General features: G+C 35.9%; 1 protein-coding gene across 16 annotated transcripts in view; it reads right to left on the bottom strand.

Annotated features, from left to right (window-relative positions):
* The window catches only part of tnrc6c1 (trinucleotide repeat containing adaptor 6C1), a 601,775-nt gene that overhangs the window by 27,097 nt on the left and 547,182 nt on the right, over positions 1 to 27,496 (bottom strand). For 11 of the 16 annotated variants that reach the window (XM_073026006.1, XM_073025993.1, XM_073025999.1 and 8 more), the window contains 11 exons: positions 23,149 to 25,764; positions 17,236 to 17,442; positions 14,510 to 14,697; positions 14,300 to 14,380; positions 13,237 to 13,294; positions 10,774 to 10,940; positions 7,525 to 7,698; positions 5,503 to 5,643; positions 4,956 to 5,075; positions 4,298 to 4,381; positions 600 to 822 (listed from right to left, as the gene is read on the bottom strand). In XM_073026006.1, coding sequence (XP_072882107.1) covers positions 600 to 822; positions 4,298 to 4,381; positions 4,956 to 5,075; positions 5,503 to 5,643; positions 7,525 to 7,698; positions 10,774 to 10,940; positions 13,237 to 13,294; positions 14,300 to 14,380; positions 14,510 to 14,697; positions 17,236 to 17,442; positions 23,149 to 25,764 — 4,059 coding nt within the window. The remainder of the gene's footprint in view (positions 1 to 599; positions 823 to 4,297; positions 4,382 to 4,955; positions 5,076 to 5,502; positions 5,644 to 7,524; positions 7,699 to 10,773; positions 10,941 to 13,236; positions 13,295 to 14,299; positions 14,381 to 14,509; positions 14,698 to 17,235; positions 17,443 to 23,148; positions 25,765 to 27,496) is intronic. The other 5 variants (XM_073025995.1, XM_073026008.1, XM_073025997.1 and 2 more) reach the window with 3 other exon arrangements.

The raw sequence follows: 27,496 nt of genomic DNA, 5'->3' as shown, positions 1-27,496 counted from the left end.
TGATTGTTCCTCGTGTTCAAAGACCACCTGATTCTACTGTTTCCTTCATACTTTTACCTTGGATGTCATAAAATCACCTCAGCTAGAGATTTCTCTATGTTAGCATGCTCAGTGGTGGTCCCCGGCCATTGATTTTAAGTATCATCACAAACAAGTCTCTGGGTTGGGGAATGCTATGCAGCCAGATGAGGGGATTCAGAAGCTTCTATCTTATCTAACTAGCTTGAAGAAAAGAGCAACAATAGCTGGTACCAGAGAAAGAATCCAGAATCAGTTTCTAGAAAAATAAAACAAATCAATGTAGAAAGAATTTGAGATCAAATTTTGAAAAATGACATGGATTTAAAAGAGGAATAGGATTACAAGAAATGCTTGCTAATGCCCAGTGTTCACTTTAAAGATATATGGTTGGTACGAACAGTGACAAACAAGTTATTTTTATTTTGCATTGCAGGATCCTATGAACAGCAACTAGTTTAAGATTAAATCAAGTTTCATTAAAATTAGTTGTGGGTTAAGCAAAGTTGACAGAGGGATAGAGGTGAATGCATCACCAATGTATTTTCCCAAGTTTGATATTTTGTTGGCAATGTACCTACCCAAGGAATATGCAGGGAAAGAATTGGGTGACGTTTGTTGCTCTTTGGTCTGCAGGTCTGAAAGGCTGGGAGGTGGATGATGACTCAGATTATCAATGGTTACTTTGCCTGCAGATGGGTGCAATGGTGGATGCGGTTGTTGCTGTTTCATAAGCAAGGCCTGGGTCAGCTGCCGCTGGTGTTGTTGGATCTGCTGCTGCATGTTGTTGATTGTACGTGCAACCTATGAGTAAAGAAAAAGTCAATCAGAAATGGTAATATTATGAGTTTTGAAGACAAGCCATAATTAATTTCCAGAATCTGATGTAGTCTTATGCTGGAACAAACTAAAAATAAGATGAGAGTTACCTCTTTTTGTTAGGCAATGTATTTTACTGCTTAATAGGTGCCACAATCTTTGGTTGGACACATATATGACTAGGACACTATTGCAGTTGCACACTTCTAGCACTAGATGGAATTTTACAAGTTTGAGCTGCAGATGCCATTACCAACATTTATAACTACGAATGATTTGAAGTGAGAGTTGAAAAATATAAACGCGGCTTTAATTTTACTATGAAGAGTAACAATAATGTTCTTTAATACTTCAAAAGAAAACATTTCACCTGTATAATCATTAATGATACAATTATAAACTCTCAACATAGGCAAATACCTCCACAGATTGCCTCCCCGTTTAGCTTCCTTCAGTTCACAATGCTGGATATTCTCACAATGCTGTCCTTGTGCACATTCCTGATTTAATATGACCCTCTCCTCCCCCACTAGTAACACTGATTCTGCTTGGATATATTTACTGCTGAGCTTACATACAGTGGCTTTAATAAAAACTGAGGAACTCGAGACCAGTCAAGCTCTGACTATTCTTACTCTTCAATTACTCTGGCTGCTAGTGACCAATGCAGTCACTTTCAGGGCCATTTGAAGAACATGGTTCAACATAGTTCTGGGCTGAGTGGCAGACTTGGATAAAACAGATAACAGTCAATCCCAATTTTTGGTGATTAATCCTGAATTGGGTGTTGCCCTAAAGGGAGCCGAAAGCTGAAGCAAGGATCACACAACTTCTGCTAATGGAGCAGAGTCATGGTTCTATTCTGCCAGAGTGTGGCATTTGTTGCATCTTCTCGTTGCTCTGTAGCTTGAGTCTCATCCCTTCACAGCTCCCTTCTTCTGAAACCTAGGTTCCTCACTTATCATGCAGCATGCTATTCATATAATAGGTTGCGAGGTGAAACTGAACACCAACTATATCCAAAAGCTAAAAATGCAGATACTGGAAATTTTAAGATACTCAACATATCAGGCAGTGTCTGAAGAGAGAAAGTTGCATTTCAAGCATAGGCCAAATCCATAGCTATACAAAAGAGATCAAGTGGAATAGAGTGAGTTGTTAAGATTGTAACTTTAAACATGACTAAAAATATCAGTACCTGGTTGCACATGGTAAAATACACGTTTATTCTGTGTGGCCAAATGTTATTAAGACCTACAGAAAAAGTACACCACTAGATTCGTTAAAATACTGTCAGTCAAGTTCAATACATATCAAGTATGGAGTGTGTGATCTTAAGCGAATCCAAAAATCCAAAACCTTTATTTTAAAGGGAGAGGGCACAGAGGAAGCTTACTAGAATGCTCACTGAAATGAAACAGTAACATATGAAGAATGTTTTATGGCTCTGGGCCTACACTGGCTAGAGTTTAGAAGAAAACTAAAACTTGAAACCGACTGAATATTGAAAGGTCTAGGTAGAGTATGTGGAGAGGACACTTCAAATAGTGGGAGAGTCCAGAACCTAAAGTCACAGCCTCAGAACAGAAGGACGTCCCCTGAGAACAGAGATGAGGAGGAATTTCTTTAGTGCAGTGGTAAATCTGTAGAATTCATTGCCACAGAAAGTTATGGAGGCCCAGTCATCAGGTATATTTAAAGGAGAGGTTGAAAGGTTCTTGATTAATAAGAGTGAAGACAGGAAAACAGAGTTGAGAAGAAAAATAGATCACTCAGGATCAAATGGAGGAGCAGACCCGATGAACCGAGTGGCCTAATTCTACCCCTATGCCTTATGGTCTTATAATCTTTAGTGAATTTAATATAAAGCTGATACATTTCCAGGATATTTAATTAAGCTTAAATTTTATCTTAGGTAAAAATGTGAGCAGTAGTGCAAGTTATTACTTGTTAATTATATTTCCACATTAAAAATCTCAAAGATAAAGTTGCAATCAAGGAAAGGGCAGCTATTTTAAATGTTTGTACAACTCTCCGGAAAGTTCACAAAGTGATGGAAACTGTCATACACAATGAATGCTATTAAGCAGCAACACAAGCATACAAAATTGTGAAGTCAAATTAGAAAATCTGGAAGTATTATGCAGAAATATATTCGCTGCCATTTTATTAGGTACAGGAGTGGAACCCAGTATGACTTTCTGCTGCCGTAGTACATCCACTTTAAGGTTTGACATGTTGTGCATTCTGAGTTGCTCTTCTACACACCACTGTTGCAACTCATGGTTATTTGAAATACTGTTGCCTTCCTGTCAGCTTGAACAAGTCTGGGCATTCTCCTCTGACTGCTCTTGTTGATAGGGCATTATGCCCACAGAACTGCTGCTCATGGATTTATTTTTTATTTTTTTATTTTTCCACACCATTTTCGGTAAATTTTAGAGACTGTTGTGTGTGAAAATACCAGAAGATCAGAAGTTTCTGATATACTCAAACCACTCTGTCTGGCACCAATAATCATTCCACAGTCAAAATGACTCAGACCAGAACTTTTTCCCATTCTGATGTTTAGTCTCAACACAACCTTTTGACAGATCTGCATGCTTTTATGCATTAAGTTGCTGGCACATGATTAGCTGATTAGATATTTACATTAACAAGCAGGTGTTCAGGTAACTAAAACTGGCCATTGAGTGTAATGATTCTGGTTAATGAACTTCATATGAAAATCTGATTCAAGTTTATTGATATGGATCACTGACTCTTTCTGACTTCATTAATCTGACTAAACTCTGCAATCTAATATTTTTACTACTAAGCAGCACCAATCCACCAATAAATCACTTGTGTTCAGCTTAGGTTTCACCAAGGAACTTTACAAATTTCAAGTCAGCCTTGCTCCAAATATAAACAACTCCAGCAGTGAAGAGAGTGGCTGCTTTTAAATTCTAGTAAAGTTTATGTCAGAGGCAATTTCCTAAATTGGCTGTTGAAGTTAGAAGCCTCAAGTTCCATCAAACCTTTGGGAAATTAGATAACTGCATCAACAACAATTATTGCTCTATGACCAGGTAAAACATGGGAATATCTGATGATAGTGCAACAGTCAATTCTGTTCACAGCCTTTTGAAAAATAATTCAAATTTCACTCTTTCGTAAGTGACCATATTGTAAAAGATACATTGAAAGGCTGTAATTAAGTGCAAATATACCATGTCTGTTCTTCCATACCCTAGTACAGTACATCACTTTCTATAAGATCGCACTCAATCACAATGCTTACTCAAAGTATATTTTTGAAATTTTGGAAAGCATATGAAGAATTTTGCCTATATTGATAAACGGAAGAGAAATTTGAGGTTAACACAAATATGTTAACAGCTAAACAAGTTATTTCTGATGCATCTGTTGTCTATGAATTATTTTTTAGCTTAAAAACTAATGAATTTACTGTACATACTTGCTGCTCTTGTTGTCTAATGGTTCCAGAAACATTACGCTGGGCCTGTAACATCTGCTGCTGGAAGAGTAAACGCTGGTAGGCCTGCAAAGACAAAGTACAAAAAAATTTTCTTTCATTTTAAGAATAAGATACCATAAAAACTTGAACCATTTCAACAATTTAACCTTTCAATGAAATTTGATTTTCATTCAATCCATTCCGAAACATTTGCTGAATGATTAATTCATGTCAATTTCTTCACTTCAAATTGATCAAAGTTTTTAGTAAAATGCTTGCACTAACTGAACCAACATTTAAAATGTATGTTCTTTTTTAAAAAAAACACTCAACAATGGCAAATTCAGTTATATTAAGCTGAAATGATACAGTACAGTACACTGTTCCACATTAACTTGTATTTCAACCAATTCTACCGAGCAGTAAAGTTTTTTCCAAAAGCCGTGAAACTGAAAATAAAGGACAGAAATTAGGAAAGATAAGAGAATTCATTGAAGTGTTAAACAGGCACTGATAATTACACTGACAGTGTGACAGATATGGTGAGGTATGGTTAAGGTGATAAATGTGCAAAATTCCTTTGTTGCACTGCATGATGAAAAACATTTTAACCAAAACTAATGATCTTGTGATTGTAGATCACAGAAAGCTAACTTACCAGCTGCAGCTGATAAAGTTGGTTTAACATAGTCATATGCTGAGGATTAATTGGCGAGGCTAATAGTGCAGGGTTGAGACCCATGTTTTTTGCTGCAAATTGCAAGAGCTGTGCTTGAACCTTAAAGTAAACAAAAAGTAGTAAGAAAACACTATACATTGTGAATTATATATAGTTATTCGCCTTCTCTGAAAAAAAATCAGAAGCATTTGTACAGCTTTTAACAGTAGCTTAATGACAATTTCAGAACCATGGCTAAGTAAAATAGTTCTGTACCATTTAATTGGCAAAGATAAAATATAAAATGTATCAGAGTTTAAATGAGTTCCATTATGTAATAGTTTGTATGTTTCAAAGCTTACTTTATTCAAACACAAAAATAAATGAAAAATTATATTTTGAGGCACAACTTCACTATGTACAATTAGGTTACATAATGCATTTATTTCCCGTGGCATTGTATTGAGGACGGAATAAATTTAAAGACACCACCACATATTAACTGAGTACTTCAAGCTAATATTTCATGGCTTGCAATATCACACACCTGAGGGGATAGAAACTGAGGCACTTGAGCACGAAGACTAGGCTGGGATGAGTTAAGAGGTTGCACTGGCGGCTGCTGTTGCTGCTGCATGGTCCTGGCTTGTGCTGCTCCGCTATTGCCAAACATACCTAGATTGCCACTCTGGCAATTAATAAAAACAACAACTTATCAGGCAAGTCTGAATTTGTTTTAAAATAAGTTGGTCTCAAAGGAATCTGAGAAATCAAATACAACACAAGTTCCATTTTTGTTTTAAATGGAATTTGCTTAAGTATTTTAAATAAGTTTTAATTTTTAATCAAGTTTTTTTCAATATCCCTCGAAGAAAGGTTTTTCTTAAAGGATCCAGTGATACCAAAACAATGAGTAGTTTTGGATGCTTAACTATATGGTTGAGATACTTGCTCAACTTATTGACCAGCATAACTGTTTCTGGTTGTCATTTAAAAAATAGTAATTTTGGCAGCAGTGACTTCAAATTTGAAGGTAGAATTACTGAAGTATGCAACTTCCTAATAATTCAAAACATGGGACTGGAGTTTCAAGTGAAAAATCTTGTAAGTGACATTAGTTTAGTGTGCAACATTATTTTACAAGAAGAGTAAAATAGTACAGTGTTCTTAGTACAGTGACAAATTTAATTCCCAGAGGACTTTGTACATCACAATAACCTTACCAACAATTTTTATTTTGTAAAGGAAAGGGGAATATTACAAACCACTGACTGGACATTGCTTTCAGAGGGCAATAAAGAATCTTTGCAATATGATCACTTATACTGACTTCTGAAAACAAACCTATTCTTCTAATGCAAAGTCACAAAATGGATTTCAGCAAAAGAAAAATTATGACCAATACATTAAATGTGTAATTTGCAATATAAACTTCACTTCTAACATTGAATATTGGAATAGCTCAGTCCTAATATAATTGTGCATAAAATACAGATTCAGAATGAACTAAAATACAAACAGGAATACAAAGGGAACTTATTTTCTGAGGATTAATGAAATCCTGTTGATCTACAGGATGTGCGCAAGATATAACTTTTTAAATGAGCCTAGATGGTTTCCTGAGGCATGTAATCAGAAATGACTAAGCTTGAGTAACAGAACCTTATAGCATTGAAACAGAACATTCAGCCCAATTCATTCAATCCTCATGCAATTTGCAGTTTACTGATCAAGCCTCTCAAATCCAAGACATTCATGTGTATTTCAAACAGTACAAGTCCCAGCACTGATCTCTGCCAGGCACCACTAATCAGAGGCATATAATCCCAAATAAGAATGCTTTACAATTACAAATCACATCAACTATCCTGGCCTCATTAATATACTGTCACTTTTTCAAAGAATTTCAATTAAATTGATCAAACAGGATCTCCTTCAAAACTTCCCCCTGTATCTTTCCTTAGCACTTACATTAGGCCTCAGGTCAATAGCCACCAAGCCTTTCTTAAAAACGGGGATATCTGTCATCCTCCAACATCTGGCAAATCACAAGCCCAACAAACATTTTAAAATCTCAGCAAGAGCTCCAGCCATCTCCTTTGTTGCCTTCCATGGCAATCTAGGATACAGTTTTTCCTCCATAATTCTACACATACTCAGCATCTTTGGCTTACTTTAGAATAATTGTCCAAGTAAGAGTTTGAAAGAGCAATTTTGTTTAACCACTGAAAGAAACAAGCATAGAAGCAGAAGGAAGCAGGCAACTTGTTTTATTTTGGGCTGGTAAACGACCTGAAAGCATCTTACAAAAATAAAACAATATAAGGATATGTAATTTATTCACAGTCAGTTTATGGATTATACCTTGATTACAAAAATGTTCAGCAACCTGGAATCCAAAATGCTCAATACTATGAATTAAAACATGCTGTGTAAGAACCACAATACTTTATTTCATCAAAAAAGCCAAATGTGACAGATTTATTATAAGATAGGGTAGATACCTGATTGCCTAACATAACAGTATCAACTGGGTTATAGCAGTTATTTTATAAACAGCCATCCTTACCTGTCTAGAAGAATTCAAGTTTTGCATGCCCAGCCCCGAGGCAATGGCACCAAGGGCCTGATTAGGGTGTGCACTGTTTGAAAGGGCGAGCTTCAGGCTTGGTGAAGGCAAAAATGGTGAAGTAGGGGACTCTTCCACTAGGCCGCCATCCTGATTGGAGAAAGATAGGGTGAGCTATGCAGTGCCAACAAGGGCACAGCATTATGTGGCAGTGGAATGGTAGCCAGAATAAGAACAGAGGAATTCCATAGTTTAAAGAAAAAAAATGGGTTCAAAAGGTTGATGGGAAATGTAGGTTTGGAAAAGTGAAAGACAGAAAGAAATAAAGAAAAAACAGGGTTAAAGTGCATGACTAACAACTTTGCATGTTAACAATGATTTATATAGATTAAAAACACTGTAGGAGTAAAGGAACAACAGAAGACAAGACAGTGGTGATAGCATGTTCACTAGCTCCACCTCAAAATATTACACTCAACCATTAACCTTAAACTGTTTGTAGTAATAACCACTGCATGTTACATCACTTAGCTGAGATTTTGGTGAACTTGGTTCTAGCCATTAGCTTCATTAATGAGAAAATAGATGCTATATCTTTGGACAAATGCATTACTATTGAATTGAAGAATTCAAAGTCTATAATCTAATTCAAGTATTACAATTATGCAGAAAATGTAATTTTTTTCTGCAACACCCAAAATATTGCTTCCTCTTGACTAACTTGATGGAGGAGCTTTGAAACATTTGCCGCACAAACACCTGACTTATCAATATTGAATGAAAATTACAAATATAGGTATATTTGCATATTTATGATGTCCTTCACATCCATTCTAGGATGCCTGAAGTGCTTTACAGTCTAGGAAATAGTTTTGAATCAGTTACTACTGTAATGTTGGAATTGAGGTAGCCAGTTGTATCTGGAAGGTGCCTCAAAATATGACAATAGGATGGATGTATGGAAGTGGAGCCAGCAGTTTTGCCTGAGTATCAAAGAGTTTGGATAGGATTTCAATGTCTTTTGAGAGGAGGGAGGATCAGGGTGGCTGAAACACAACCTCAAATCCAGTCATCCCAGGTAACAGAACTTAACACTGTTTGACCACCCTGATGGAATGCTCTGCCTAGCAGTACAGTCATGGTAGCGAAGCCTGGAACTTAATTTAAACTGTAGGACCACAAAAGAATAGAAAGGTGTGAGCTGGAGAGAGGTCAATCCGACTAAGTGATCAAACAAGGTGTTTCACCGAGTTTGCTAAGAGATGAATCACCATCTGTGATCACTACTCTACTCGCCCTCTGAATTAGTGTGACAAGATCTTTTACATCTACCCAAATGGACCAATATATTTGCTATCTGCTAGAAGTTTCTTCCAACTGTGCTGCACTGTTAATGTAGTATCCACGTACAAGCCTAGATTTCTATCTTCAAGTTTCTGGAATTAGGCTATACTTTTAAAACTTTGCATATATGAAATCCAAAATAAATCAAACAGAAGATCTGTGATTTTCAAAACGTTATTGTAAACAAGCACAACTTAATAAAATTCATGAACACCCCAAAGTTCATTCCTACTAAATAGTAAACACATATGTATATACAAATACCATGTAGTAAAATTGACAACAAATTACAAATAACTTAAGAAACACACGAGAAAACGGTGGTGGGGAGAGGGGTTTCCTTGAGCTTCCAGTAATTCCACCCCCTCTTCACTGTTCCTCATTCCTGTTCTACTCCCTCATCTCATGACCTGACCATCACATTCCTCTGGTTCTCCTCCCTTCCCTTTTATCCCCCCACAGTCTTCTATCCTCTATTAGAATCCTCCTCCTCCAGCCCTTTCTCTCTTTTATCAATCAACTTCCCAGCTCTTTAACTCACTCCCTTCCTCTCCCCTGATTTCCACCCATTACCTGCAACTTTGTACTTCTTTCTCACATCCCTCCCCCACCTTCTTACTCTGACTTCTCCCCTTCCTTTCCAGTCCTTTTGAAGGGTCTCAGCTTGAAATGTTGATTGCTCACTCTTTTCCGTTGATGGCACCTGGCCTGCTGAGTTCCTCCAGCATTTTGAGTGTGTTACTTTAAGCATTTACTAAAATAAAATGCTCATTGACTCTTTCTGGCGATGTTCTTAAAGCTTTGATTTTTATGTTTTTAGATTACTGAAATTAATCTGTCTAGAAAGCTTCATAGGGTCTGTGTGACAGAAACACATTCATAATGTGTTAATCACACCATGATCTGGTGAGTATAAAATTATCAATCTGTTTTACTAAAGTGTTTAATTCACAACTTGCTAAATTAATCTCCAAATATCTGAACCTTAACCCAAAAATTTCTCTTTAACCCTAAAAAGATTAGCAATGAACACTGTCAATTAAAAATATTCAATTTACTACAATAACTTGCAAAAACTATGTGTTTTAGCAACAACTTTTTATACATTGCAGCAAAATAAATCTATCTTTCCAAAAGATCAGTAACATATTGTACTTGGATCTTTTGCTTTCCAATAATAATCTGAAACACTGCTTTGAGTAGGTAAAGGCCAGCTTTCAAAACAATAATATAGAGGTGCCCAGATATTAAAAATCAACACAAAAATATTGATCCTTTGCATTAGCTCAATTTGTAATTGTCTGAATCTATTTTGGTACCGATTAAGCAGTTCCAAGATGCTAACTTTCACACAAAATCTGACTACAGGATATAAGTACAAAGTGATACATTGAGACTTTAACCTAGGGATAAAGGATAATACTTGACACTTATTACTTAATAAAGGTCCATCCCACTTTAAAAATTCATTGATATTAATTTTTAAATTTCCACCTACAGATTACAAAACTGTTTTCCAAGTGACTAACAGTGTATTAAAATGGACCTGTTTATTTTCTAATTGTGCTCTTTGTGAAACTTGTGTATGTACATGTTTAATTTATTCTTTTTTTGTGAATGCACTCATGTGATGTCTTGTGCCAGTGAAGCTGCCTCAAATAACGGTATAAACATCTACTCATGTGTATGACAGTATGGCAATGAACTCTACTTTGATATCAAAATGTAGGCTAAATTGCAGATATTGAGCAGCAACACCTTTTCTTCTTCAAAGTATAAACTAGCAGAGGTAGTTTTTTTGTGTTCCTTCTAAAAAGGAGTTTTGTTCACTAGGAAATGAAATTCCCATAACGACTAAATACTACCTCCCTCCACTCCCTATTCTGCTTGTTAGCACTGACAAACCTTGTCAAAATAGGTGGGGCGATCCACGGAAGACTCTTTGGAGATAGAAGGTGGTCGGCAGCCAAGTGGTTTAGAAACGATTCCATTGTAATCTGACATTCCCATTCCACGTTTGTCCATCTCCACTTTCTTTTCCAACAGAGCACCTGGAAAAGGGGAAAATCCATCTTAACATAAAACAAAGAGGAAAAGGAAAAAAAAACAGAAGACAAACATTAACTTCACCTAAATAGAGGCTAGTGAGTGTAGGTAAAGTGTAAGAATATTTACACAATGCATGCTACATATGGTCACATGGTAAGTAGTTGGAAGGAACAAGCTGAAATTATACAAATAGTCCAGTATACAGCAACAAGCTAATTAATACCAGTTCACTGCTGAGCTATAGAGGAAAAAAATGTTATACCCTAAGCTAGGAGTTAGGGTGAATGGTGATCTTCTATTGTATGTATTTCAGAATAATGGGCATGGAAGACAGGATATTTAGCAACGCTACCCAAGTAGAAAGTATCACAATCAGCAAGTCAGGAAAAAAACTAGAAATGTAAATCAGAGTTCCAGTACTTCAGTTACAGAGATCCAGCATGGATGGAAATTATCACTTAAAAAAGCAATGCCAAATTAACAGCAATCAGAATTGACTAGCAAAGGAAATACTGTTTGGATCAAGTGAAATGGTTTTGAGAAGTTCAAAGCAGTGCCAAAAGCATTATCGCGTTTCATGCATAAACAATTTCCAGAAAACATCTGATAAATTGTGTCATGAGAAATTCACTGGAAAATGTCACGCATGTGAGATGTTTAAAATGACATTCTAGAAAGTACACACTTCAATATAAAGTCCTTTGTTACAGTTTGGGAATGTATAGCCCTATACAAGTGCAATTTTTGTTATTACCACAGGATCCTTCACAAGTTTCCTGACTATACTACTTCAACACCTCCTGAAATTGCCAAAATGAAAGTGAAAATATCAGCCTAATTTTTAAAGTTCAAACTTCTGGCAAAAAACTTGACCCATAAGTGAGTACACAGAAGTCTTGAACTTACAGTGCACTCCAAAGGAGCGAACATAACATTCTATCATGCAGTTCTGATCTCAAGTTAGTCTTCATTAATTTGCAGGTTTCTGGAGCTAAAATTATCAATAATGTCCCAGAGTTTGAGAAGAAAGGTATGATTCTACAGTTTTTTTTTATATACAAGTGTCAGAAATCTAGGCATTCCCTTGTACTATTGCATAAAGGCAGCCCCAAAATCTTTGCAACTGTTTGACAGATTTTTCTAGACTGCATGAAGTTAGTCTCATGGTTAGACTTGATGCAGCTAAGAAAATCTTCATTCATTTGATAAATTACAGCTAATTTACATGCAATTAAAGTATATTTAAGTATTTTAACCATAATTTTTAATTGCATTTAAGTATTTTAGTTTTCTTTTAATGTTGCAGAATGCCAGAAACATATTCTGTTTAAAAGCTGGTTAATTTTGCCTTTAGGACCTTTAGAGAAAATTTTAAGATTATACAAAGCATAAACGATATGACAGATCAGGGAACATACATATATATGTAGAGATCACAACAAGGAGTCAGGCTATTCAGCCCAATTTATGCTAGCATTTGTACTTCATGCATCTTGCCGTTTTCCATATCCTTTTACATTCTTAAACAAATAAACAGCATTGATAGTTTCTGTAATCATCTGAAATGGGGGTAGTGTCTAAAAGGACAAATAAGTGCCTGAAGCTGCTTACCTCCAAACAGAATAGAAAGCTTCACAAGTGAGATGGCAAAAGCGTAGAGGGCGACTAACATTAAACTGGATATCAAATAAAGTATGGAACACGTCTTGTCATAAGATTAAAGGAGAGGCGGCTAAATCAATTTTAAACACTGAATCAAGCTGTATTAAAAAAAGTGTCTACTTCAGTACTCCTCATCCCCTCCACCAAACAAAATACCAGATAATAGGGTATGACAACTCAACAGAAATTGAGAGCAAAGGTGAACTTGAGACTAATCTCATTACCTTACTACCCAGTCGCCTTGATAAAAGAAATTGTGAATATATGAAGGTGCCTGGGTAGCAGGGTAATGAGATTAGTCTCAAGTTCACCTTTGTTTTTATTCTCTTTCGCTGAGAAAACCCAAGTTCCATGATTGCTCCTTTAGTTCTCTATTGAAATTTTATGAATGATGAGAAAAATCCAAGCACTAAAGTCTGCAAGGAAACAAGACTGGGAGCAAAAAGATCTAAGGCCAGTCTAACACTGATATATAGACCGGCATGTTGTACAATATGCAGCATTCAAGACTCCCCAAAGACAATCATACACCTATCAACAAGGCCTTAAACCAGCAAGATCTGTTATTTTTAAAACAGAAAGAAAGATATCAAATGATTTTTGTAGCTTAGAAATTTCAATAAGAACAAATGTCAAGTTTACATCTTTCAGACTTACCCATAGCCTGATCAAGGTTCAGGTTATTACATTTCAGAGCCTCTTCTGCTGGTTCTCTCTGTGAATGATTATCATATTTCATAGTTAATTGTTTGCAAGAAAGATATCAAAAACAAAACTAGCTTCACTGGGCTAGGCACATTCTTAAAAATATGAGAGATACAAGATTTATGTTCATAGGTAACTGCAAACTGGTGAACATTCAGAAATATTAACTTATTCACAAAAATATTATTTCCAATAAAGGACATTTGTCTTAAATGTGTCAACGTCTTATCTGAATCCTCTACTGGCAACAACTACCAAGATTCTGTCTGATCAAGATAGACAATTTAAATTTCAAAGTCTTTTGTCATCAACTATTACTTTACAAGCAGACTAAACATTAATAAAACTGAGTTATATATGATACATGATAATCCAGTTAAACATGAATGTACCACCATAGATGGACCCAATTCCAAAAAAGTTTTATGTATGAATAGTTTAAAAAGCAGCATGAAAAGTTGTTCTTCAAAAGAAATGTGTTTATTTTAATGTTGTAACACAGATAGATATGGTACAAATTTATTTTGCCTTAATTTCAATTCAATAACTTCAATAAAATCAGGAATATCCAATATCTTAAAATGAAAATGGTGAGAACATTTAACGCAACAGGAAAAGGCCATTTCTACATACATCTTACGACAGCATAATTTTCTGTTTCAGTTTTGTAGGTATTTACCAAATTCTTGTGATTTTCTAATAACTCTACAAGTTATCATATGGGGTAAAATAAATTGACTTCTCTCCAGTCATAGTTTACAAAATTTTAATACTGTCACTATGGTACTTAACTTATCACTAGTTTAGCAGCAATTTCTACTACACAAAATAACTTTTTAGTACATATTCGCAACACAATAATAATCCATAATCTGGTGAATATGATGTCTACTGACAGCAAGCTTACAACTTGCAACTGATGGATGCTATCCAAGTTACAGATTCAAACAGGTCACAAGAGACTATTGTGCATGTACTTACAGTAGAATCAGAGATTCAACAAAAGAATACTTACAGGAAAACCCATATCAGTCAATTGTTTTATCAGGCGATTCATAAGCCAAGTCTCTTCTTGCTTACTGGATGCTTTTATACCCTTCAAAACAAAATCAAATATCTCATTCACAAGTTTTTAAACATTATCAACTGCAGTTGAACTCTCCTATCTCCTTGATAACAAACTACAGAGTTTTTGCAAACAACCCAAATGTAAAAACAGAAATACCTTCTGATGCACTTTCTTGCTAGCATTGGTCCAGCCTGAAGAATTACAAGAAGAGTTGCTCTCCTGAGAAGCTACATTATTCCACATTCCCATCTCTCCCTCATCTTCTTCCCAGTTAGAATGATGGTTACTATTGAGGGCAACTTCATCTCCACTGCTGACCCAACCTTCTTGCATAGTTTTAGAAGCTGAATAATAAATACATAAAAATCAAGTTATGCTGGAGTAGGGTACCAGTAATCCTTGAAAAAAGCAATGGTTAATAAACAAACATCATTGCTACACTAAGTGAGTTCAAAGTTAGCATTTTTATTTTGGAAATTAATCTACATGTTCTACAAAAACTATCATATCACATTAACTTCCAGAATTATCAGAGGCAAAGTAATTCTTATACGTTTCTTATGACCTGTTATAACATGTTTGTGTCAGAGCCAAATCTTAGTATAAGAAGCAGCTGTAGAAATGGAAATGAAGCAGATTTCACAAACTTCATTCTTAAAATAGTTGACATTTTACTTTTTGAATGTAAATTTTGTAAACACTGAGAACCCTCCAAAATGTGGGCTTTTTGCTCCTCCAACATGTCATGCAAGTCTGTACAAGACAGACAGAAGCTGGTTCTAATACTTAAATATTTTCCCAGAACTTTTATGTCTGTCTAAATGACTCGTGCATGTGATAGTGTTCAGTGGCAGGGTAGGAGGGTGGATTAGGGATGTTGGCTATGAAATTGCTCCATCTCAAAAAAAGAGAACACAGTTGAGAACCACAATAAACATTAATGTGTTTTTTTTAATGGTATCACTTCAATCACCTGATAACATTGCATGCAAGTGAACTCCAGGCAGCATTGAGCATGTTGGCAAATTGGCCTGCCTGACAGCCAGGTGTTTCAGAAGGCCACTGTTGAATAATGAAGGGCACATATTGTGGTCACAAAATGGTGAAAAGTCATGGGTCGGTGGTTATTTTGGTTAACCTCACCATTTAATGCTTTAGGAATTTGCAAACAATTGCATCTATGTATTCAATCATCACTTATTTATGCAAATTTTATTCTTGTTTCCATCATAAAATATTATTTCAATATGGTATTTGGCACAGCTTCATTTGGAGCTCATTCATCTATTCATTATTGCTTTCTAAACTCACTTTCAGATTTTTTAAGGTTGCTCCTATTCTTTTGGATCTACAATATCCGATTAAAAAAAAACTTGCCCAATGCACTTCTCATTTTAAAAAAAACTATTCCCTGATGAGCCTTCCAGTTATTCATTCTCATCTTTAAAATTAGCGTACAGATCACTAGCAGTCCCACTATGAAAAAAAAATGCAGAGTTGTATATTGAGTTTTGATTTTTTTTGCATTATTTACAAATTAAATAGCTGCATGTTAAACTGACTGAAACTACCACAACTATTGTAATGTTCAGGGTTACAATATTTTACACGCCTGCCTTATGTTTTTCAGATCAAAGTTAAGATAATTATCTTAACTTGCAAAGCTCTCAACATTCTGGAATACAATCCTTCAATTCATAGCATGACCACAGTACAAATCACACAATAGCTCCCAAAACAAACCAGTGATGCATTAAAAAATATGCCAGAAATATTCAGCACATACAGATTCTATAGAGACAGAACTGGTGGTAATGTTTCAGGTCAATGACCTCATCAGGTGTCAGTTTGATGAAATGTCACCAATTTGACTCAATTGTATCTCTTTGCACAGAGGAGGTCACTTGACCTGCAAGTATCTTGCTTTACCATCTGAACATTTTTGTTCGTTTATAATCTTTTCATGTGCCATTTATAATAATGCATGTTTTGAAACAAACTTAAATCTTGAAGTTCATTCATTTCCAAATCAAATATGCAAAACAAGTTCATGATACAATGAAGATTTATAATCTTTCATCGGGAAAATTAATCTACACAAATTGAAATACAACTTTAAATATGAAGATCCCATAAATGATGCAACAATAATATTTATTCTGCTCCTACATTTTATGGTCTTATAGGAGGAATAGGGCTGAGAGGGAATTGGAATAGCCACGATGAAATGGAAGAGCACACTCGATGGACCAAATGGCTTAATTCTGCTCCTGTATCTTATGGCTTTATGGTCTTGTGTAAACAGAATTTTAAAGATTAAAAAAACTGTCAAATGCCAACCAGGGTGGGAAAATACATTAATGGCTATTTCCCCAACTCTTCAGATTTTTTGCTAAATAATATATATTTTTTTTTAAAAATGACGACATCGAGCTCACGTGTACCGCTTGCGCTGGCAGCCTGTTCCACACTCTCACGACCCTCTGAGTGAAGAAGTCTAATATTTTCAAGGAATAATGGGCCTTGGTTCAATTTTGCTAATTCAATGTAACATCTGTATTTTAGTGTTTTAAGTTTAATTAGCAAGTTACAAACTTTAAATTACTCCTACAAGTTTGAACTTTATTGCAAAATTACATAGCCATGATCTTCATACCAGCACAGAAAATACAACTTATTGTATTTTGCAAAATTCAATTTTCAAACCATGACAATGAACAAAATCTAAACCCATTGCCTTCACAGAGAAACTTCATGAATGTACGCCTCATCTCAAAAGCAGCTTTATCCTGGTTAAGAATTAGTTTGTATCAAAGCATTCAAACATTTAACTGGTCTGAGCACCACACTTGCAGAAAAAGAACTTGCTCTTATTTTATTACCTGGTTTGCACATTGCTGGGGCAGTAGCAGGAACACTCCCTCTTCCAAAGTTCCCCGTTGATTCCACAGTATTATCTCCCCATCCTGAACTGCCGTTGGGAGGTTTGCCCCACGCTGAAGTCCCATTATCGACTGAAGTCGATGGAGAAGGTGGCTCACCCCAAGAGTTCTCAGTCTTTGTAGGAACACTCAGTGTTTCTCCCCAACCTGTGAAAATATTAAGCCCTTTGTCTAATGAACATGAAAAATTTTGTTGTTCCAAATTTCTCTCACTGGATTTCTATAATCTCTGTAATCATGGTTCTTTTGTTAACATAGCTAAAGATATCAAACTATAGGCAACAAAAAAAAAAATCGAGATGTAATTTCATGAAATATTTTTTCTTCTAATTATTTTCCTGCAGCCATTTTCCTCCCTTTATAATTTTTCCAATGTTCTGTGACTAGTCGGAAACAATATGGTCCCTCTTAATTTTTTTTAAATTTCTTACTCTGTAAGAACCATGCCCTGTTGGAAATGCATTTGAAACATTAACCTTTCAGCTGATTTATGTAATGCACATCAATTATCCATCTTATTTCTCACAGACATAATCTAAATGGAAATAAAACAACAAAAGGGTAAAAATTCCAATGCCATGAAAAATAGTGCACTATTTGTTAGAAACAAAGAGATTTTGGCCATATACAAACTACCGGTAACTAGATCAGTTAATATGCAAAAGTAATACAAGATTTTAATATTGCAATGACCAGACCAAGGAAAAAGTGGTCGAGGAATATATTAAAATAAAATTGATCAGAGGTGGTCAAATGTATTATAGATAATACCACAAAGTCTGAGAATAGAAAGAAAAGGATTAAGCATTTGAAAGGTCAGCCAGGTAAACTTTAACTACCCACTTAAATTGCTGTCAAGTTCTGGACTTGTAAGCAGATGCTGAATATTGTAGAAGCTTGGGATATGGATGGATAGATTTGAAAGGCAACAGTTATCAGCTCCTCAAGGTACCCAGCAGTATAACCCAGTTTTTCTCTGACATTTTTCAGAAACACCCCTTAAATGCCACACTCTGTATATACCTGGCTAAGAATATTTGACCCCTTTGGGAAATGCAGATCAATTACTTAAACTAAAGCAAAATACATTTCAAATTTCTTAAGACTATGTTGTGTATACCTAGTTTACTTTTAAATAGTTTACTTGAATTTTGATAATTTTAATGCCTCCAAATGTCAAGAATACTTAATTTCAATATGCCCTATTGATTTTAGCTTTATCAGTAACAGAGCACTTCAGAAACTAGGCTGAGCCCAGGGTCCAGCTGCTGTTCAGATCACCAAGTGAACTTTTGGAACAAGAGCCAATGTGTTAATTCCAAGAAAGGTCCAGTGTGATCCAATCCAATATCAGCAGCAGTTGTACAATATTTTAAATTTTAGCACAAGGCTGAATTACAATTGCAATATACCAAAGACATGAAATAATATATTCAATCTCAAAGACTACAGTTTAATCTCCATTCAGATGTTCAATTTAAAATATGCATTTTCAGTTCTTAAAATTTGAGGTATTTAAATTAAACAGAAAATAGAATACTTTACTATAGTGCATTCAGGTTGGCAACCACCAGGGGGCAAACAGCAACCCAAAATGACTATGTCCATATTAGTTGATTCAAATGACATTCACCCCCCCCCCCACCCATCTTATCAGAAACACTCATCTGATTTGAATACGGTTTCATAGCTTTTATTCTATACTGAATGAATCATTCCTTTACACCTGGACTCAAGCAGTATATTTTTCCCCCTGAAACTAACCCTCTTGCCATTTCCTTGTTCATGACAATTTATATTTTCACAATCAAGTTGCCACTTTATATTACAGCAACATGTCATTCTTTTAAAAGGCACATTTCTCTAACTTCCATAGAATTTATTTTGAAGAGAATTGTGTCCACTTGTATTTGCCAATGTATCAATATATTTAGCAGTGAAGATATGCACATTCCTGGAAGTTAGATACAAGTCCCTATTTACTTACAATAATATTGCTAGTTTTATATAAAAAGCACATTTACATTAAATATACATTTAAAATGTTGAAATATGTCCTATAATTCAAAAGAAAATGGATAGTTTGAACTTTCAAGGACAACTACCATTTAATTAAGAATACTGCAAGTCAAAAAAAAGACCAGTGATAGCTAAGGATTCATATTTTACTCTTGCCCATTAGACACCATGATTGTATGGATCATTATACTCATTTTAAGTTGTTGTTTTAGAACATAAAAGCAATGCTTAAATCATATCCACAACAAAAGAATGTTGTTCTACTTGCATATTTTTTTAAAGAATGAGCCAGAAATAGCAATAAACATTGTTCATCTCTGCAATGAATGACTGTGATTAAGAATGACTTAAAACAAAGGAACAATCATAGCTTCATTTTTGCATGATGGTCACTATTATCATTAATAATCAGTTATATTTTAGAATTCATGTTGCTAATAAACTAATAATACCTTAATAAATTTCAAAACAAATCCATTATAGACATATGCCACCGAATATTGTCCTATGATTACATCGAAATAACTTCTTGACAAATAGCTAGATCCTTTTTATCAAACTGCCTATTTGTCTTGCATTAACTGATGAAAGTAAATAATTAAAAAGAAAAATTTATTTATAGGAAAAGAGGACAGATGATTTGAACTCTAATTCAGACTCATGTTCATTAATGATGCTCTTTTTAGAATTGGTAATAAATGTACAAAGCCTAATTGGCATAAGTGCATGCAAATCCAAGTGCTAAGTATTCAGCAGTAATTGAGCAAATGATATGCAAATAGTTATCATTAAACAAGTTACTTGTTAATCATAGACAGTAAGCATTAGAAATTAGTCATGAAAACCATTAATTATTGCAATTGAATTTTGTTTCTGGAATTCTGTTTTAACAATAAATTACATCAGATGAAAAATAATGATTTTTAACCCCTTATGACCAACACATCCTCACTTCAAAACACTAGGAAACTAACATTTTGGAATTTACAGTCATTCTTTCATATTTTGCCATTAATATACTCAGAAAATGGTAAATAATCTAATGCCCAAGATTCAAGTCATATTGTCAATATTAATTATAGAAGTCAATTTTTCCCTGTCTTCAATGATGCAACTACACTACATAAAAAAAGGTACAAAATTTCCCTAAAATGTGATATCAACTTAAACATGTTGGAGTACATATTCTTATGGGGTAATTTTGATTTATTTTATAAAAGGAACAAAAGCTGCATAAACCAAATCTTTGAACACTAAGTACATCCCATTATTCAGTGAAGAGAAGTTAGATTTACAACAACATCATAATTTAGAATAAGTACCAAAATATGCTTTGAATATAGAAGGTTCTTTGTGACTTATGGACATAAATCTTACCCAACTTTGACTCCTTGAATTTTATCCTATATTAAAACACCCAAAATATTGAAGTTTTGAATATTTAAGATAACCAAATGAAATATATTGAGCCAAAAATATTTAAAAACTATAAGTACATAAAAAAGTATAGTGACAACATTTAGAATACACTAGCTACATTCAATGGCAACACAATGATAGTACTTGGATTAACCATTTTTATTAGTTTTGATCTCCATTTAAAAATTTGATTCTTGAATTATAGTTAGTAACTTGCAACATTTATGCATTTGACAAGAAAATGGGCAGAAAAATTCTCATTTTTCAAGAATAATTTCTTGATCAAAACTAAAGTTTGCAATCCTTCGAAACATAACTGATTTGATAACAACCAAGATAGCAAAGCCAAAATGCAGTTATACCTTGAACTGAAATGCTGTTGTGGCATTCTCTTGCCCATTTTATATATCCACCATCAGAAGCTCACTAGTATTTCTGTTGTCTCAGATTAAAATACAGGGCACAATAGAATGCAATATGCCACATAATACAGCACAATAGCAAAATAACACAGCAGATGAAAATCAGGAATAAAGTGCTACAAATACTCCAGAAGAGCCTATGAATGCATACAGTTGGCATTGACCTGAAAAATCAATGTTCAATGAGCAAATCTTTCATTAAGTTTATGACAAGTGATTTACAGTATAAAGGCTGTGCAGAGTTGGGTGGGTGCCAAAAATGGCTATATGGAAAAACTGACAGGCTTAGTCAATGCGGAAAAAAGACCAATGGAAAATACTGAGAAATGCAAGGATTTGTATATGGGAGTAAAGATACAATTTTCTGCAATTATACAGAAGTCTGTGAAACCATATCTGGAATAAAGTCTAATTTCCCTTCCAACAGGGAGAATGCAGGAAAGATACAGAAGATAGGATGAGGTTGGTGGGTGGATGGTTGGGAGAATGGATTGAACAATACAGTGGATTCCAGTTAGTTGGGACACATCGGGGCCAATTAAACAATTGCTCCAATTAGTTAAAGCTTTATGGAAATAGTTAAAAGGGTGTTTTATTTTTTAAAGAAGACAAACTAACATTTAACTGAGTAACAAATTATGTACTTAAATAAAATACAGAAAAAATTATAACACTACCAATTCTACCACAGTACTTTAACTATTTGGAACAAATAGTTTTATCGGAGAAATTTATGCAATGGATGCTGCCGGGTTCTTTTGAATGACTATAAATTAACAAAATCATTGCAGACACCTATGCAGATAACGGACTGCCTTCATACAATGCTGTTCACCAATGCAACCTCCAAATCTTCATTTTCATTGTAGGATTCAAGATGATTGTCAATACCTTCCAACTTTTCTTGGTTCCTAACTTTAAGTAGTGAAATAATTTTATTTTCATTCTCGGCTGTTTCTGGCAACTCCAAACCTAATGTTTGAAACCGTAGTGAGTAAAAGAGCTCTGAATTGACTTACTACCTATTTCTCGACAACTATCAGTGGAACAAAATTACAACTTTTTGAACACAAACACACGCAACTGATGCTACTTAAAAACTCTTCACACTCAGCATGGTGTTATCTAATAGTCATACAAGTGACTAAAGCTAGTTAGAAACTGTTCAGCAACAGTCTCCCATCCCAATTAAGCAGCATAGTGTCCCAAATCAATGAAGGGAACCCTGGCTATCTTCGTGATTTGTTTGTTCTTTTAAGAGACATCCAAAATAAGCAGCTGCCCAGATTAAGCGATGACCAATTAACTGGAATAGGTAAAGTAGTTTGAGGTGGTTGATGGGAGGAAGAGGGAAGAGAGGTAGTCTCAAAGGATCAAGTATGTGGAACTGAAAAAAGAAGAAATTTCTTATACTTGAAGCAGGTGAATCTTTGGAAAGCTCCAACCAGAAAGGTTGTGGAGGATCAGTTAGAGTACAGTCAAGGCAAAGTTAGATGGATTTATAGATATTACAGGAATTGAAGAATATCAGATTAGTGCAGGAAATAGTCAAAGTAGTAGATGATCAATCACAATCTTATTGAATGGTAGAAATGGTCAAAGAGGTTTCTCCTGTTCCATGTAGTTCTCAACTCCAACTCTATAGATGACCTATATGCATGTGATTAGCAACATTTTAGTTTACAAATTCTTATTTGGCTCAACTTAACCATACACGTATAATAATTCTGGAAATAAACCTTTAGAACAAGTTACCTGCTTTCCTCATTTTCAGACAAGTCTTATACGGCAGGTTTGGAGAGAAAAAAAGTTAATCCACTTTACTATTGCACCGATGAGGCTATATCAATCAAATAACACTGAAAACAATCTGCATTTTTTTTGTTAGAGAGGTGCATTTCAGGTATATTTCTAGATATTAAATACATTAATTTCTGTTGCAGATATTAACTTATTTTTAAATACAATGAGTTGAAATAATAGTGATTCTTACCTGGAGCAAGTAGTGGAGAGCGGTTTTGTGCGGCAGATGACTGATGAGGCAGAGGCGGTTGCTGTTCAGTCACGGTATTGTTACTGCTTTGATTCACAGGATTGTTTCTATCCCACATGTTTACTGCCTTCTTGTAATTGGTTGGGTCTCCCCAAGCTGAGGTACCATCGTCTATCTCTATTTTACGGCGAATAGATGGTGGGGAAGGCTCTTCCCAGCCTGTGGGTTCATTGTCCTTCTGTTTTGCAGACAAAGGTCCACCAACCCAACCCGAATTAGACTGTTTAACAGAAGCAGCCCCTCCCCAGGTGCTAACATTATTATCCTGAGGTTTATTTCCCCAGTTCTGTGGTACATTTGACTTTAAAGGCTCTCCCCAGCCTGTACTTGGGTTTGGCTTGCTGGTTGTACCATTACTCCACCCACCATTCTGTGGTCTGGTAGTCTCATTCCAATTAGGTGCAGATCGATTATTTTCACTGTCCCAACTAGACCCATTTTTCTTTCCTTCAGCCAAAGGTCCTGTGGCAGAATCAGTCCAATCCCCTCCCCCACTCCCACCTCCCGATGCCCAGCCTTGATTAGTTTTCTGCCCTTCTCCCCAATTCTGCATCTTAGACTTCTGTGAGTCCACCCAGGCGGATGGCTTCTCCTCCTGACTAGGAACCCCACTCCAGGCATGGCCACTTTTGGCTGTAGCAGCAGCATTAGAATTTGCAGAATCTCCCCATCCCCCTTGGCCATTGGATACTTTGTCTCCCCAACCTGTATTATTGGATATGAGTGTTGGTGGATGATTTCCCCAACCAGATACTGTAGAGGTATTACTACTATTCATGCTGGACCCATCACTTCTCCCCCCTGAGTTTGAAGATTGGGCAGCAGCTGAACCCCAAGCCTCAGTTCCATTGTCACTTTTTCGCTCAGATCTAGGAGATTCTTGAATTTCCCACGAAATGTTCTGTTTTACTGGTGTCTGGCCCCATCCAGTATTACATAAAACTCTAGGATCATGATCAGACTTTAATACAACACTCTGGACCAGCCCTTGTTGTTCAATTGTCCCTTTATCAGTCTTTCGCCGGCTACCATTGTGTCTTCCTCCGTTTCTTCCAGTGCTTCCTTCATGATGGCTAGTACCACTTTCATTACTTCCCTCACTACCAGTGGTACATGATTCAGAAGGTTTTGCCCAAGAGTTAATTTGTTCATTACTTTGCTGCAAAACAGGAGTTTGGCTGTTAACACAAATTCCCTCCCATGTACACGATCCTTTTCCGTTACCATTTGCTTCATTACTGGAATGCTGGTTAGACGGTTTTCCCCATTCTCCATTTACACCATTATTGGTGTTCCTGTTGGATGATGTGTTACCCCAAGCTCCACTATTACTGGGACCAGAGTGCAAGCCCCCAATGTTACCAGCCCTCGTCCAAGGCAGTACCCCAGGACTGGTAGGGGGACCAGAGTCCCAAGCATTGCTTCCAACATCCTTTTCCACAGCAATATTAGAATTGTTTGCTAATGTTTGCTTAGCACTTAAACTTAATGCAGAATTCACAGTGTCTCCATTCCCCTGACTAAATCCAGAGTTACCATTGGTGGCTGTAGGATTAGTGTGTGGCACTCCCCACACAGAGTTACACGAAGGATTGTTCATTCCTTCATTATTACCTCCATTGAGCTGAGAAACTGCAGGTGATGCACTACCACCAGGAAGGTTTTGAAGATGTGATGGGTTTATTGCACCCATGCTTACAGTCATTGCCCAGCCTCCTGGTACAGAAACATTAGGCAGTCCATTTGCTTGCATTGCATTGATAGGGTTTGGTGAAGAGTTTATGGGGTTAGTGTTATTTGGTCCATCAGTGTTAAGGTTCTGAGGTTGGATGCTGAAAGACACATTCTGTGAAGTGGATGTTTGTATTTCTGTGCTTTCCTGCTGCAGCAAATTTCCCCAGGTATTTAATGTACCTGTCGGACCATTATTGGGGTTACCAAGACTCTGATCAATGGAATTACTGGAACTACAAACAGTTGAAGCATTTCCTCCTCCTACAGTTCCTTGAATTTCTTGCCCAACTACAGGCCAAGCAGCTGGATTGGCATTGGGATTAAGATTCAGATTAATGCCAGCAGAGGACGTAGAAGTGCCCCAACAGTTTGGATTTACACTCACGATGCTATCCATCTTTCCACTTCCACTGGTAGCAGAGCAGTGGCCTATACCAGGTGCAGACCCTGAGGCAACAGCCCACACTCTGGATGAATTTCCATTTCCACCATTTGCTCCACCTCCAATGGCACTCTGGTTTGAACTGCTTTGGACAAGTGCCCCATTACCACTGTTATTGCAATTTTTATTTTGTCCATTGAAGTTGCCTGGTGCACTCCCTGTAGCCATGCTACTAGTATCAGAGCCACAGTTTGAGGCAGAGTCAGTGTCTGTGCATTCTGAGGCAGTTTCAGTCTCGTTTCCACAAATGGAAGGCCAAGCCTCTTTGTCACTTCCGTCTATTATCACTTTATCCCAGATGCTGTTTGGTTCACTTCTAAAGGGGGGTTGACCCCAATGGGAATTTTCATAATGAGTTCCCAAACCACTATGGCTGAGATCTGGAAAAGAACAAAGCAAAACTATAAGAAATCATTTTCTACAAGTAAAAAAAATTGCAACTTCATACTAGACGTTTAAAAACACTGCAAACCAATCTATTTGCATCATCTTATTCTGATACAACTTTAATTCACATATTGAAGTTTAGTGAACCCTGGCCTGAGAGAAAAAAAAATAAATAGAACAACAATTTAGTACAGCTGCTAGCTCATCATATTCCCAGTCAAGCATCAATCAAGTACTTTAATAGCAATAGGCAAAAGCATTTTTGGTACCCCAGATTCTCTACATACAATATGAAATCCTGAGAATTCAAATAAATTCAATAAACTATCCTAACTGATAGTGTTCCTGATTAGAATTTCCTAATTCGAACTGGCTAAGAGGACATGCCAGAGAATAATTTCAATGAATAATCTAGGCCATTTCTTTTACTCTTTTGGAGACAATGTCTTCTAATGGTTAAATTCAGCCACTCATGAAGTACTGTAGGCAAAACTCTTTCTGTACAATGTTAGGGATAGATCCTATTTCCTTGTTTCAGCCATTACAACAAAACTTACAACCCAATTGAAAAGTATTTTCCTAGATAGTTTCTTCTTTGTGCTGGTACTACAATTATGCCATCCACTAGTCTGTGAGCTAGCGGTCACCTTCCAATTAGGAGCAGATTGCACTTTGATGAGATTGGTAAAACATGGGAGGGGTAAAAAGAGAGAAAGACACACACAGAGAATGAGAATCAATTTAGAGGAATTGAAAATGTCAGAGGATTATTCTTTTTGAATCATTCAGATGTTATTATTGTATGAAAGGAATATGACAAAAATGAACATCACCCAAAGGTTATCCATACAAGACAAACCATAGGTAGTAGTCATAAGAAATACTGCTATGCCGAAGTAGTTCTGCAAGTGGTATTCAGCACTCAGGTACTTGGACTTAATTATATATTAAGCAGAGTGTTACAGGCATTAAAGTTTATAGGAATTTAGCTGAGTATTTTAACAATTGGGGACCACAGAGGACTAGAAAACCCCAAACTAGTTTTGATACAGAATGTTTGTGATACACAATAGAAGGGTTAACAACTAGATATCCTCATAGCTACAAATAAAGGGGGTTGAAATTGAAAAGCAACATGAGAATCTTCATTTAAAACGCTGGCTGGGATCCAGAATGCACAGCCATTGTTGCCTTCATGAGGGAGGTGAATAGAGATATGATCAGGAAAAAGTGCCAAGTCTAATAGAGATGGGGACAGGGAGTGGATCTTGTCAGCATCAACAGAATATGTAGAAAGGCATCTCAATGCTGTAACCATTTTGTTTTAGAAAACTATGACGATTGAGCCAAGTCTTTATTTTAAAGAGAGCATTTAACAAATTTGTCAGAGCTCTGAAGATAAAACAAATAAGCAGATGAAATAAATCCAACAGAAGTAACATATTCAGATTTCTCAAAGATACTTGCTAAGATGCCATGTGTTACTGAATCACTTCAGCCAGAGTTAATTGATTTGCATGGAAATGGAATTAACTAACAAATCAAAAGTCAGATAAGTGGGTCATTTTAGGATTGCAATCAGTATCTAGTGGGTACCACTGGTTTCAGTGTTGGTTCTTCAACTATTTAGTCCATATTTTAGACTTAGATGAAGGGACAGAGTATAATGAAGTCAATTCTGATGATGATACAAAATGGTGATAGCAGCAGCAAGGGCACAAAGAG

The sequence above is a fragment of the Hemitrygon akajei genome, chromosome 22 (genome assembly GCF_048418815.1).
Source record: "Hemitrygon akajei chromosome 22, sHemAka1.3, whole genome shotgun sequence".
In the NCBI taxonomy this organism is placed as follows: domain Eukaryota; kingdom Metazoa; phylum Chordata; class Chondrichthyes; order Myliobatiformes; family Dasyatidae; genus Hemitrygon; species Hemitrygon akajei.
Note: the sequence above shows the minus strand (reverse complement) of the source record. Positions and strands in the feature narration are given on the sequence as shown.